General features: G+C 39.3%; 1 protein-coding gene across 1 annotated transcript; it reads left to right on the top strand.

The window, feature by feature from the left end:
• Positions 1–2,510: 2,510 nt before the first annotated feature.
• On the top strand, positions 2,511–6,335 carry LOC104445094 (protein SRG1). Its single transcript, XM_010058907.3, has 4 exons — positions 2,511–2,809; positions 2,928–3,175; positions 4,888–5,212; positions 6,004–6,335. The coding sequence occupies exons 1-4, from the start codon at positions 2,549–2,551 to the stop codon at positions 6,283–6,285; spliced, it is 1,116 nt and encodes a 371-aa protein (XP_010057209.2). The 5' UTR covers positions 2,511–2,548; the 3' UTR covers positions 6,286–6,335.
• The last annotated feature ends 7,263 nt before the right edge of the window (positions 6,336–13,598 follow it).

Raw genomic sequence — 13,598 nt, 5'->3', positions numbered from 1 at the left:
TATTCATTCATTCATCACAATTAGAGACTATTCGCTTTTGAGTTTCAATCTTTACTAGCAGTAAAATGTCTCCTTATTAGTAAGCGTGCCCTTTTCTAAAAGAATGATTGAAAATAAATGAAATGAAAAGGAAGATTAAATAACAAAACAAAAAATAATCACAATAAGGTCTAGATTGAGATTTTTGGAATCAAAGCTCTACATGACCTACGACAGAGGTCAAAAGCTTCTTCATCTGCACTGGTTAATCTGCATTGTCATGTACCGCAAATTTACCCATGGTCTCTTGACACAGCTACTATAATTGAGAAACTAGGTTATGTGCCGTCCTACCTCTAATAATGTTGTAACTTATAAGCTACTCTTTTGAGGTTTCTGCCGTACAATCCTCTGGTTGCAATGATGGGACACGAATCTCGCAAAGCTTGGTGGTTTTCTTCCAGTCCCCAGTGTTCCAGAGTTGGCCAAAGAGGCCACAACAGAAAGTCCCCCCTTTCTATGTCCGTACTGACCAAGATCATCTGCTCATGCATGATGATCATCGATCTTCGTTGCTTCGAGTACCACTAATTGACTTGAACAAGCTCTCATCAGGCAATGATGATGTGATGGAGTCCGAGCTTGAAAAGTTGCACCTTGCGCGCAGAGATTGGGAATTCTTCCGGGTAAAATTTCACAAGAGTAGCTCTTACCTTTTCTTTCTGTGAGGGTTGCTTGATGCAAAAGGTCAAGAATTAGAATTGACTGTCGAACTGTCGAAGTCAATCGATCCCTTTGTGCATGGAATTGATAAGCCATGGAGTGGGTTGTTCATTGGTGGAGGAGTTGAAGTTAGAAACAGGAGAGTTCTATAAGCTTCCAATGGAGGAGAAGAGGAAGTTTTGGCAAGAAGGAGACTTGGAGGGTTTTGGGCAGTCGTTTGTTGTGTCGGATGAGCAGAACCTTGATTGGGGTGAACTCTTTTACATGGTGTACCTTCCCCAGACATTTAAGACCTTTTTCCCATGCTTGCTTCCCCGTTCAGGCTCTCTCTCTCTCTCTCTCTCTCTCTCTCTCTCAAGATTTGGTTTGGATCTCCATTTTTCTTGATGCGTGACTAAATCACGGTATGCCAAACTACGACATGCGAATCCTGGAGTGCCATAACTTAACAGAAATGAACACTTAAATGCCATAATTTACAAAATGTACACTTAAGTGCCAAAATCGGAGCAAAATGAATCACTTGAGTGCCAACCCGGCAAAATCCGGCCAAATTGCATACGTGGCATTTTTTTGGCGAAGTGAGTACAAAACGACACCGTTTTGCACGCTGACGTGGCCAAATAATGCAAAAACGGCGTTGTTTTAGGCTAACATGGTAAAAAAATAATATAAAAATAATTTTTAATTTAATTTAAAATTAAATATAGTTAAAATATGAAAAAAAATAATAAATTTAAAAATAAATTTTTAGCTAAAATAAAATAAAAAAATATAATTTTAAATTTAGTTAAAATTAAAATTATTTAAAATATTAAAAATAATAATTTTAAAATTATATTTATAGTATGTCTATACGAATAGAGTGATACGTAGAGACAAAAAGCCTTAATTTTGTGAGTTGGCAGTTGGGCATGGCTTGCCAATAAACATCCCAAAATTGACATAAACATGCACAATTTGACTTGGTCTGTGTCATTTTCAGCTTAGGATAGAGTCAAAATATGATTTGGAATATTTATAGTCGAAACCCAGCTTGTGTCTTTTTACTTCGAGAGATTTGATATGGATGCACATATTTATTGATATAGACTAAGTCACGGTTTTCCAAACTACACATCGCGTCTGAACTTGTTTTTCTTGTGGTTCGAGACGCAAGGTTTCATGACATAATTACTATGAATGAGAAACCAGTTTACGTAACATCCTACGGCCATTAGACCCTCCAGTGAAAGTTTTGATTGGTAATGGACAAGAAGCAATTAACTTTTGAGGCAAAAAACTCTCAAAAGTGTCCCTATGCCATTCTTAAACCAACATAGGTATATGCCAGTGCCGGTAATCATCAACCTTTACTTGATCATCTCTAGTTAAAAGAAAAAAATGGCCACGAATAACGGATGCCCATTAACAACCCCATGGCCCCGTTCCCTCCTTCACTCTGGGGTTATGGATTTAGTACATCCCCGCTTGGTCAAATAATAATGACAACAGTATTTAACAAAAAAATAATTTAAATGTAGAAAAATTAAATGAAATTTCTTTAATTGACCTCAAGAATCTTATGGGATGCAAATAAATATTTTTATATGGGGGGAATAAAACACCCAGCAAACGGGACAGCGATGGCAGCAGTGTATAATAGAAAAATAGGATCTTTAAGCAAGATGTACAGCCAAGCCCATCCAAAAAGAATAAAAAAGAAGAAAAACAGAAAGGAATAGAAAGAAAAAGAAATGGAAAAGAAATGGAAAAACAGCTGACAAACTTAGATTGATTAGCTCTTGCCCGTTACCAGTCACCACATCTTTTGAGGTTCTTGTCGTCCGATCCTCTTGTTACGACGATGGACGCAAATCTCACAAAGCTTGGTAGTTCTCTTCTAGTCCCAAGTGTTCTAGAGTTGGCAAAAGAGGCCATAAGTGAAGTCCCAACTCGCTATGTCCGTACCGACCAAGATTATATGTTCATGCATGATGATCAAGCAACTTCGTGGCTTCAAGTACCAGTAATTGACCTGAGCAAGCTATCCTCAAGCAATGACCATACCATGGAGTCCGAGCTTGAAAAGTTGCACGCTGCATGTAGAGATTGGGGATTCTTCCAGGTAAAATTTTACAATAGTTGCTTTTATTCTTTCTGTGAGGATTACTTGGGACAAAAGGTCCGGATTTTTCTTTTCCGAGAATGGACTTTTGAAGTTCAATCCCTGTTTGCGCACGCAGTTGATAAATCATGGAGTGAGTTGTTCATTGGTTGAGGAGGTGAAGTCCGGTATACAAGAGTTCTTCAAGCTTCCAATAGAGGAGAAGAGGAAGTTTTGGCAAGAAGAAGGAGACATGGAGGGTTTTGGGCAGGCGCTTGTCGTGTCGGAGGAGCAAAAGCTTGATTGGGCCGACCTATTTTTCATGGTGTCCCTCCCAAGACATTTGAGAAAACCTCACCTTTTTCCCTTGCTTCCTTCGCCGTTCAGGTTCTCTCTCTCTCTCTCTCTCTCTCTCTCTCTCTCTCTCTCATCGAGTACACGATATATCAATGGGACGTTCTGTATTGCCCGAAGGACTTAATTGGCCAGATCTGATTTGATCAATTACCCCATCTTTTCTTCTGTTTTCTCCTTTTCTACTTCTGCCCTTCCCAAGAATTGTCGTTTCCGATGGTATCAAATTCAAGCCTGGTTAGCTTAAAAAAATGGGCTAGATTTATTGCTTTACCCTTGAATAGTGAGAAGATTATCGATGGCTAAACAAGAAAGGCCGAATGAAGTCGTCGCTTTCAGCTTTTCATGGGCAGGTAAGTGATTGTTAACGCAATTTCAGTACACACATGGAATTATACTATATTGGATTCATAGGCCATTCGTATTTGGCTTTTTGTTCCATAGATTACAGGTAGAATGATTTGCTTATCCATTGTTCATAAAGAACAATCCAATCAATAGTGAGATAGATTACGAGGTGATCCCATGCTTTATCGGATTTCTATTGTCCATTGAGTAACGATTTCTTATCATTGATAAGTTGATCTTAACTATTTATTAAAGACTTTTTAAGAGTTTGTGTATTATTAGGTTTTGTATAGAAAAAAAACGATCAAATCTCTTAAGTACAACAAGTTTTGACAGGGAAATTACTCGTTGAAAGACCGATAGAGGCTAGTGTTAACATGAATGGACATGAGTTTATTACATTAAATTCAAGAACAAGAAGTGCTTTGTTATTATTCAAATGAGATTGAGTTAATTTAGAATATTAATAGGCTCGTAGTTCATAGAGAACTTTAATTTTTGACTTTTACAAAATTTGGGAACCGTATTACATGAATTAGCCTGCATGCATCAGGAGATTAATGAATCTGTAGTTAACAGATTACGTCCAAAGAATGTGATCAGATGGCTTAGTATGCTTCTGCTAAGTATGCATGATAAGATAAGTAAGCACATGTATCACGGGTTTGACTCTAGATTGTTGCCTAAGGATCATAAATCTAATGCTTCACTTGATTCTATATTTCTCACAAAATGTTTTCATTCCTTATCGTAGGTCAATTGAAATGTGGAGTGGATTATTTTTCCTCTTGTGCCCATGCCAATTAAATATAACTTTTATTGCTGAAGAAATAACAATATTCATTTTTTCAAGTAATTTATAAACTATTAGTTCATTTATATATCCCACTAGTATATAAAGGGTAGTCTCCCCTCGTTTCCAAGAGAGATGTGAACTTGTGCCCTGCCCTTCCCCGCTCTTTCCAATTGGATTTTTCGCTTCATTACTAGCCCAATATGGATTATTCCGAAGCGGGATCTAAATTTAGGATGATTTTAAGTTTACTCTAAATGATTGACATATCAGTTTTTAATTCAAAGGTTAAAATTAGGAAATATTCTCGACGGCACCTGGTGCGCGTGTGGCAAACTTACATGCACTGCTGGGAGCCAACTGTATATGTGAGTTGGGCTCACATGGGTCAGCATGGAAGACTAGTTTCAAGATTACCTCACATCATCAAGAATGCCTTAGTTTTATGCTGAATATTGTATACACGACTTGTTTAACTATCTTCTACACATCTTGCAATCTCACCGTCGAGATGAAACTACTCATATTTTGTAAGAAAATTCGTGCTCTTTTCATCTCTGCCTTTCGAACCTATTCTTATATGTATCATCTTATCATTATACAGAGATGTCTTGGACGAATACTCCTCGAAGCTACGAGACCTTGCAATGAAGATTCTCCTCCTCATGGCAAAAGCTCTGAAGATGGACACCAAGGAGATGATGGAACTGTTTGATGAGGGCAGGCAATCCATTAGGATGAACTATTACCCTCCGTGTCCGCGACCCGACCTCGTCATCGGCCTCACTCCTCATTCTGACTCCGCAGGCCTCACCATTCTTCTCCAGGTCAATGAAGTGGAAGGTCTCCAAGTAAGGAAACAGGGCAAGTGGGTCCTCGTCAAGCCCCTTCCCGAGGCTTTCGTTGTCAATGTCGGAGACATTTTAGAGGTAAGTATTGCGATTGGCCCTATTTCCATTGTTTTGACGCGGAGTTCCAACTAATTGTGTCTTATATATGAGCTAGTATTTCTACATTCATCTGCTATTGATGACAAATTCGTCTACCGTTTCGTTTATGCATTTCTAATATATTTGGATGAGTAATCTATCCAAACGAAAATATCTGCGCTTGTGAATGAATTAATCAAATAATAAAGAGAAAAAACTTCGAAAATCCCAAACTATACTCATTGTAACATATTTACCCTAAATCTTTTTTCTTTATGACAACAAAAATCTCAAACTTGTTTCTATGCGACATATTTATCATACGCCAATATTCTGTCAATGGAAACTATTAAAAATCTGCCTTCATGGATAGCAAGAGGCAAATTGTGTTGACACTGGCACCTACAAGACTTAAGTGAAACAAAAATAACGTCATTTTGGCCGAAAATAAATGCATCATACAGTTACAAGTTTCAAGTTTTTGATGTCACAAGAAAATGGTTACGGTAATTGTGTCATAGTGGGTATAATTTTGGGTTCTTTTTGTAGCAAAAAAAAATGTTTAAGATAAATGTGTCACGGTGGACATAGTTTGAGGTGTTTTATGGTTTTTTCTTTGTAATAAAATGGGGGAGATATGCGTAGTTACATGTATAATTTCAGAATTCCAATGTGGACATCATTATTTATTCATATGAAATGGGCTAATTAGTTTGATAGAATGAGTATTCATGAAGAAAAAGCCATTAGAGACATGATAAAATAATCTATGCATTTGACGATTAACACAGATTGTGACGAATGGTACTTATCGTAGCATCGAGCACCGAGCAATAGTTAACTCAACGAAGGAGAGGCTCTCAATTGCCAAATTTTACAGCCCGAAATTGGAAGAGGAAATTGGTCCTGCACCTAGCCTAATCACACCAGACAAGCCGGCACTGTTCAGAAGAATCGGCGTTGCTAATTACTTGAGGGGACTCTTCTCTCGTGAGCTTGAAGGGAAGTCATATCTTGATCTTATGAGAATGGTTCAGCCTGAGGAAAATAAAGGGAATTCAATTGGCCATTGAGGAAACGAAACAATACTAGCTTTCTCAGTCCCTCTTTGCTTTTGTTAATCAATTTCAACCCTTGGTTTTCAGGATCAATGACATTATAATGACATAAATTGAATCTTTTAACTCCTATATATTTCTGTTTTGTTTGGAAAGCAAGTGAACTCTATTCATTCGAAACAAAGCAGTTAATCTGGTACAGAATAAAAGTTCAAACAATCTCGGATTTCTATGAATCTTGATTCTTCATGTGAATTGTTTCATTAGAAACGAAGTAAGGCTGAACTTAACTATTTGTGATGAAACCATAGGACACACACCACTAAATTTATACAGAAAGGTGGGCTAAGAAGTTCAGCATAGCAATTGGATATACATAATGGTAGCAACGTGCATCTTTGAATGTTGACATATGAAAGTATTCAATTACATTATTATTTTTGAGTGCACATGTCAATCGGCCAATAGCGTATATGTAAATTTTTTGTTATACTAGCAATGAATAAGAAGCCTTAGTTTCTTAGTTGAGTGGAGCTAGAAAATAATAATGTCACGCCCCGATCCTCCGAGCGAGTAACCTTCCCTATGTGGTTGATTAAATAGCAACATCCTAGGATGCGTCGCCGACCTATTCATTTTAATGTGCATGCATAAGCGAATAATAAATCCCTAGATAACAACAAGATGGGATAGAAAAGCAGGGCCACAAATTTTTCAAACCATAACACACTTATATACACAAACCAAATTATGTCATATACAATATTAGCTGATGTATACAAGGTCTACAAAAAGGGGGGGTTTAGAGTACTATAGATCCTTTACTCATTGAAGTCTTCAACTGAATACTCCGAGGTCCCTGGATCCAAAAGATCCAGGTCTACCACCGAGCCACCAAGAAGATTTGCTGTGCCTTTTCCAAAAGCAACCTCCAGCATCGACATAAGAACCTCAGACTTCGGTATGGGACCCTTGTTCTATCCATTCCGCTCACGATGATATCATGATCTATATTGATGGGGTACCTTATGGGGTAGACCCACATCAACCCAGACCACGGACCTCACGAGTTCATAGACCCATCCCCTCAGGTGCCCATGAAGCGAAATATAACACCTCTACTCGGTGACCTTCTTTGGTTGACCAAAATGCTCGAGAGGAGTTGCCATATAAGGACCTGAAAATGTTATCCCATAACGGGGTGAGACGACATCTCAACAAGTTCACCCCTAAGTCCCGACTAGGAAGAAAATACGCCCCAAGGGTTGCCTAACCACAAGCACAAGTCAGATGACTTACCTTAGTCTTCGTTCCTTCCTGCAAGTCAGTACAATTCACACACTCAACCAATCAATTCAACCCCCACTATGTTATCTATCAATCCATCTAATCAATACTATCTATCAATTCAATACTATCTATCTGGTACTATCAACACATACTATGCACACACAAGCTAAAAATGATAGATAGTAGCTCACACAATGAACCTATTCGACACATTGGTGACTCTCGGTAATCGTGAAAATCTCGAAGTTTGAATTATGGGCTCAAGGTACCAAAATGATATAAAAATTAGTCTAGTACCGGTCGACGAGAATTTTGCAATTTGGTGGAATCACCCACATTTAGCCACACATCTCTATCAAACCGACATATCTCTAGTCTCTAATTGATTTTTAACTGTACCATAATGATCCCTACAGATGAGCACGGTTGAGTAGTCGATTCTTAGTCGAATCCTCAAGTCTATTGCATTAAAATCCTTTAATGATTTTCCCATATAGTTTAATTATCTCATGAGTGATCATATCAGAAAATAACACTATAGGTGTGTCGATGAAAGGTCCAATTAATTTAAATTGAAAACGGGACTGAAATTCTAGGATGTCACAACTCTTGTCCTCTTATAAAAATTTTATCCTCAAAAAACTTTAAACATGCGGTTACAATCTTTAAAAACAAAATAAAAAATGGTAAACATGGGGTACAATCGCATGAATTTATTTTAATGACATGCGAGATGCAATTCTTAAACATCGATTTTTTTTATAATCGCATGTGCTACATGATATTCCTAAGTTACTTTTAATGCTTCAATGATGATATGAGATTAATTATGTTAACCTATTAATTAACCAAGGTGTTTTTTAAAATTTTTAATGACATAATGATTTTATTAAAAAAGAAAGCAACAAACTACTTTTTAGCATTTTCTTTTTATTAAAAAAAACTATAACTCATATGGCACGCATAACATTTTTTGTTCATCTTTTTTGTTTTATTAAAGAAAAATTAACCTAATCTTATGAATCTAAAAAAATAAAATGCATTGCTTTAAATGTGAAATGTGTATAAACCTACCAAAATAAAAATCCATCCATGTAAATCAATGGTATATTATTTTAATATGAATCAATGATTTGTAATTCATGAATTTTGCCATAAAAAGTCTAAAAAAATCTAACCCGATGTCTCGCGGGTCAATATTTTTATTATCATAACCAAATTTCCTAATGATAAAAATAAATCAAGTTAGAATAAAAACCAAATATAAAAACTCGCCTAGTCTAACTCACATGGGTCGCCGTCTAAACCGGGCTTGGTGTCCCACGGGTGTGTGGCGGGCATCGTGGAACAAGGGTCACCGGAGCTTCGGACAAGCGGCGAGAGAGGATTGCGACGGAAACGAATGAGGCGGGGCGGTGAGCCGGCTCGGGATGCGGCTGTTGCGGGGATCACGGATCTGCTAGTGTCGGGCCGGGTCGCGATGGCGGGGAGCGGGGGCTAGACGCGAGCTCGCGGGAGGAAACCTCGAGTCAGGTGCGAGGCACGGGCGTCCACTTCACGGAGAAGGAAACCGCCACGTTTTTCTTTTTTTTTTCTTTTGATTTTTCTCGTCACTTCTCTCTGCGAGGTCATCAGCGATTAAGACTTTTGCTTCTCTTCTCAAAAAGCCCCCCTTTTTTTTTCCTTTGTGTTGATTTTCGAACTAAGGGTTTTTTTGGGTCCTCCCCCTTTGGTTCCGAAATGTCTCATACTTTTTCAACATTGACACTTGAAAGACATTGTGCTCTTGCGCTAGTCTTGGCGGCAATGTAAGACGATACGCTAGGATCCCGATTCTTTCTAGAATCTCAAAGAGACCTACGTACCTTGAACTCATTTTTCCCTTCTTGCCAAAGCGCAAAGTTCCCTCATCGGTGACACCTTCAAAAAAATGTGATCACCAACTTGGAATTCCAATGGTCTCCCGCGCTTATCTGCGTAGCTTTTATGCCGACTTTGAGCGGTCTTTAACCTGTCCCTAATGACTGCAACTGCATCCACTAACTACTTAATCAACTTTGGGCCTGTGATCTTTCTTTCTCCGACTTCATCCCAACAAATGGTGTTCTACACGCCCTGCCATATAATGCTTCGAAAGGAGCTATATGAATGCTTTGCTAGTAGCTGTTGTTATAGGCAAACTTGACAAGGTGAAGTTGTTCCTCCCAGCTTCCCTTGAAGTCCAGCACGCAAGCTTGTAGCATATCTTTGAAGGTCTTAATCATCCTCTCAGACTAGCCATCCGTCTGTGGATGATAGGCCATACTATACTGCAGCTTCATCCCTAAAGTAGCCTGTAATCGTCACCAGCACTCTATGCAGACGCACAATCTGATGCACATACAACTCTGCGTGCCTATCCAAATCAAGGTCCTTTCGTACTGCAATGAAGTGAGCTGACTTCATCAATCTGTCAACCACTATCCAAATGGAATCATTACCTCTCTGACTCTTTGGTAAACTTGTCACAAAGTCCATCGTAATGTATTCCCATTTTCACTTAGGAATCTCGAGAAGTTGCAGAAGTCCTCCCTACTTACAATGTTGTGCCTTCACTTGTTGACACGTTAGACACTTGGCGGCATGCTTGGCAATGTCCACCTTCATACCAGACTATCAATAGTGTTGACGTAGATTCTGATATATCTTCGTACTACCAAGATGAATGTTGTAACTACTACGATAAGCTTCTAATAAGATCTCTTCTCTAAGCTATGCATCATCAGGTACACACAATCATCCTCGGGAACCTTAGTGTTCCGTCCTCAGAAATTTGAAAATCAACTTTCCTCTTATCGGTATCCTCTTGCAGAATCTTCTGAACATCTGGGCATGTCGGCTGAAGTGCCTTAATTCTAATCTAAACATCCGGCTCAATTCTAAGGGTGGCCATAAGATTTGAAAAGTGGCCTACCTCAAACTTGAAAATCGAATCTTGAGCTCTCTCTTGAGTAAATTTCACTCCTTAACTAGTATATGTGCAACTGAAGACTTTCGACTCAAAGTGTCGGCGACCTTATTTTCCTTCTTAGGGTAATACAAAAGATCACAATCATAGTCATTCAAAAGTTCCATCCAGCGACGCTATCTCATATTCAACTCCTTCTAAGAGAATTGATACTTGAGACTTTGATGGTTAGTGAAGATTTAGAATCTTTCTCGGCACAAATAATGTCTCCCAAATCTTTAGAGTGAAAATGATTGTTGCGAGTTCTAAGTTATGCGTCAAGTAATTCTATTCATGAGGTCTCAATTGACGAGAGGCACATGCAACAACTTTACCATGTTGCATAAGCAAGCCATGTTGCATAAGCAAGCAACCTAGTCCTCTAAATGACGCATCACTATAGATCTCGTATCCTCCAGGACCATATGGAATGGTCAACACAAGTGCAGTAGTCAATTTCTGCTTAAACTCTTGGAAACTACGCTCGCACTTGTCTATTCACACAAACTTTTCTTCTTTCTTTAGGAGTCGAGTCAATAGCGAATGCTAAGGCTGAAAATCTTTCCATGAACCGTCTATAGTACCTTGCCAAACCCAAAAAGCTTCTAATCTCTATCACGGTTGTTGATCTTGGCTAGTTGATTATTGTTTCAATCTTGGACGGGTCCACGAAGATTCCTTCACTTGAAATCACGTGACCTAAGAACGCTACTTGAGTCAACCAAAACTCGCACTTGCTGAACTTAGCGTACAACTCGTAAATCCTTGAGTCTGCACTACCATTCTCAGATGACTCTCGTACTCCTCAGTACTTCTCAAATACACTAGAATATCATCGATGGACACGATCACGAACTGATCCAAGTATTCCTTAAACACTCGGTTCATCAAATCCATGAAAGCAGCTGGAGCGTTCGTTAGTCCAAACGACATTATAGTAAACTCATAATGGCCATATCTAGTACAAAACGCTGACTTTAGTATGTCATCTTTTCTGATCCTTAACTGATGATAACTTGTTATCAAGTCGATTTTAGAAAATATCAACGCTCCTTGCAGCCGGTCAAACAAATCATCAATCCTTGGTAATGAATACTTATTCTTGATCGTCACTTGATTGAGTTGGCAATAGTTGATGCACAGGCATAATGAACCATCTTTCTTTTTCACGAATAGAACCGGTGTTCTCTAAGGTGATGCACTGGGACGTATGAATCCCTTATCCAACAATTCTTGCATCTACACCTTTAGTTCCTTCAACTCAGATAACGACATTCAGTAAGGAGCCTTAGAAATTGGCTCTATCCCGAGAGCTAATTCAATCACAAACTCGATCTGTCTTTATGGTAGTAAGCTCGACAATTCCTTCGAGAATACATCTGGAAATTCTCACACCACTAAGATATCTTTGATCTTCAACTTCTCAATTTTCGTATCCACGACAGTTGCCAAGTAACCTTGATAACCCCCGTCTAATAAACGGGTTGCCTCAAGCGATGAGATCAAGGTAATTGAGGGTCATCCTCGACTTCTAACAAACTCAAAATTCTCACCATTTAACGAGTCAAACTAAATCGTTTTACGATAACAATTCATCTTAATTCATTGCCTAGTGAGCCAATCTATGCCAATTATCAAATTGAAATCATACATGGCTAGGACTAACAAGTCTATCTTCCCCTCTCGCTCACCAATCACTAACTTGCAACTAGAATAACCTAATGCGACTAACACATCATCATTTACTAGTGAAGAAATGCTAACCACTGACTCCAACAATTCAGGACTTTATCCTATTAGCTTAACATATTGCTCGGCAATAAAAGAATGAGTCGCTCTAGGGTCAAACAAAGCATAAGCAGCATGGTTGTTCAGAGAAACCATACCTGTAATCACCTCGGGCGCGTCCTTAGCCTAACCTCTTGTGATGGTGTACACCGTTCCTTGAGCTGGGGATTTGTTCTATCCACCTTGCGGTGCATTCTGCGACGCAAATCCTTTGATCTGACCCATTAGTGGTGGTGGCTATTATTCCCTTGGTCTTCTGGGACAATCTCTGGCCATGTGACCCTTTTGGCCACACTCAAAACATGCACCCACCCTTAAATGGCATGGGGCTGAGCCATGTCGTTTTCCGCAAAAGTGACACGCCATTCTGATGTGGTGCTAGCTTACTAACTCCACCCTTCCTATTGGGCAAAACCTAAAATCATTCCTCCGGTCATGGGCCTCTTCCCAAACCAGTTTCTATCTCTGTTTGAAATGAACCTTGATCCAAACGAGGCGGCTCGTTCGTTATAATCTCTCTCTATCAGCTGGCTCGTTCATAAAGGTTATTGTATCCCTTCAAATTGAATGGTACTAGCGGGCTTCTCACTTCCGGTTTGAGCCTATCTCAAAACCTTCTAGCTTGGTTTACCAAGTTCTCGACTAGTTCGGGGCATATTGCAATAGTTCAGCGAACTTCGCTTCATTCTACAATCATTGAACCTTGGTGGAGGCGCTGGAATTGCACCATCTTCAGTTCTCTAGCACTATCAAAGAAGTACTTCTTGTTGAAGATTTTGACAAAAGCATTTCAGTCCGGGACTATACCTTTAAGGAACACTATTCCTTGGGTGGCTCTCCACCAAGTACTCGCAATTCCCTACAACTGGTAGGTTGCAAAAACTACCTTCTCCGCCTCGATGCACATTAATAGTGCAAATGCCTTTTTCAAGCCTTGGATCCATAGTGTTGCAGCTTCAAGGTCTCTTGCCCTAGTGAACTTCGGTATGTTCAGCTTCAAAAACTATTTCACCAGCTTATGCATCGGTCTCTCAGCAATCACGTTCCATGGTAGAAACCCAGCAAGTGCGGCGACAGGTGCGGCAGCAGCAATAGCAGCTTCTGTGGTGACATTAGTGGTAGCTGTGGTAGCGGCGGCTGAAGCAGCAGCACTAGTAGCTAGAATCTAAGCTTGCTAATCCATCTTATTTCCCAGCATCTCGAGCGCTTACATGATCCCAGCAAATCTTGGATCATCATGGACTACTACCCTAACACCAACAAG

The sequence above is a fragment of the Eucalyptus grandis genome, chromosome 5, assembly GCF_016545825.1.
Source record: "Eucalyptus grandis isolate ANBG69807.140 chromosome 5, ASM1654582v1, whole genome shotgun sequence".
Taxonomy (NCBI): Eukaryota; Viridiplantae; Streptophyta; class Magnoliopsida; order Myrtales; family Myrtaceae; genus Eucalyptus; species Eucalyptus grandis.
The sequence above is the reverse complement of the archived record's forward strand: the minus strand, read 5'-3'. Positions and strand labels throughout refer to the sequence as shown.

Bases quoted from the DNA above. Each gene is read 5' to 3' on its own strand.
- LOC104445094 (XM_010058907.3), top strand. From the start codon at position 2,549: ATGGACGCAAATCTCACAAAGCTTGGTAGTTCTCTTCTAGTCCCAAGT. The intron at 2,810-2,927 runs GTAAAATTTTAC...TTGCGCACGCAG, and splicing joins GAGATTGGGGATTCTTCCAG to TTGATAAATCATGGAGTGAG. The intron at 5,213-6,003 runs GTAAGTATTGCG...CGATTAACACAG, and splicing joins ATGTCGGAGACATTTTAGAG to ATTGTGACGAATGGTACTTA.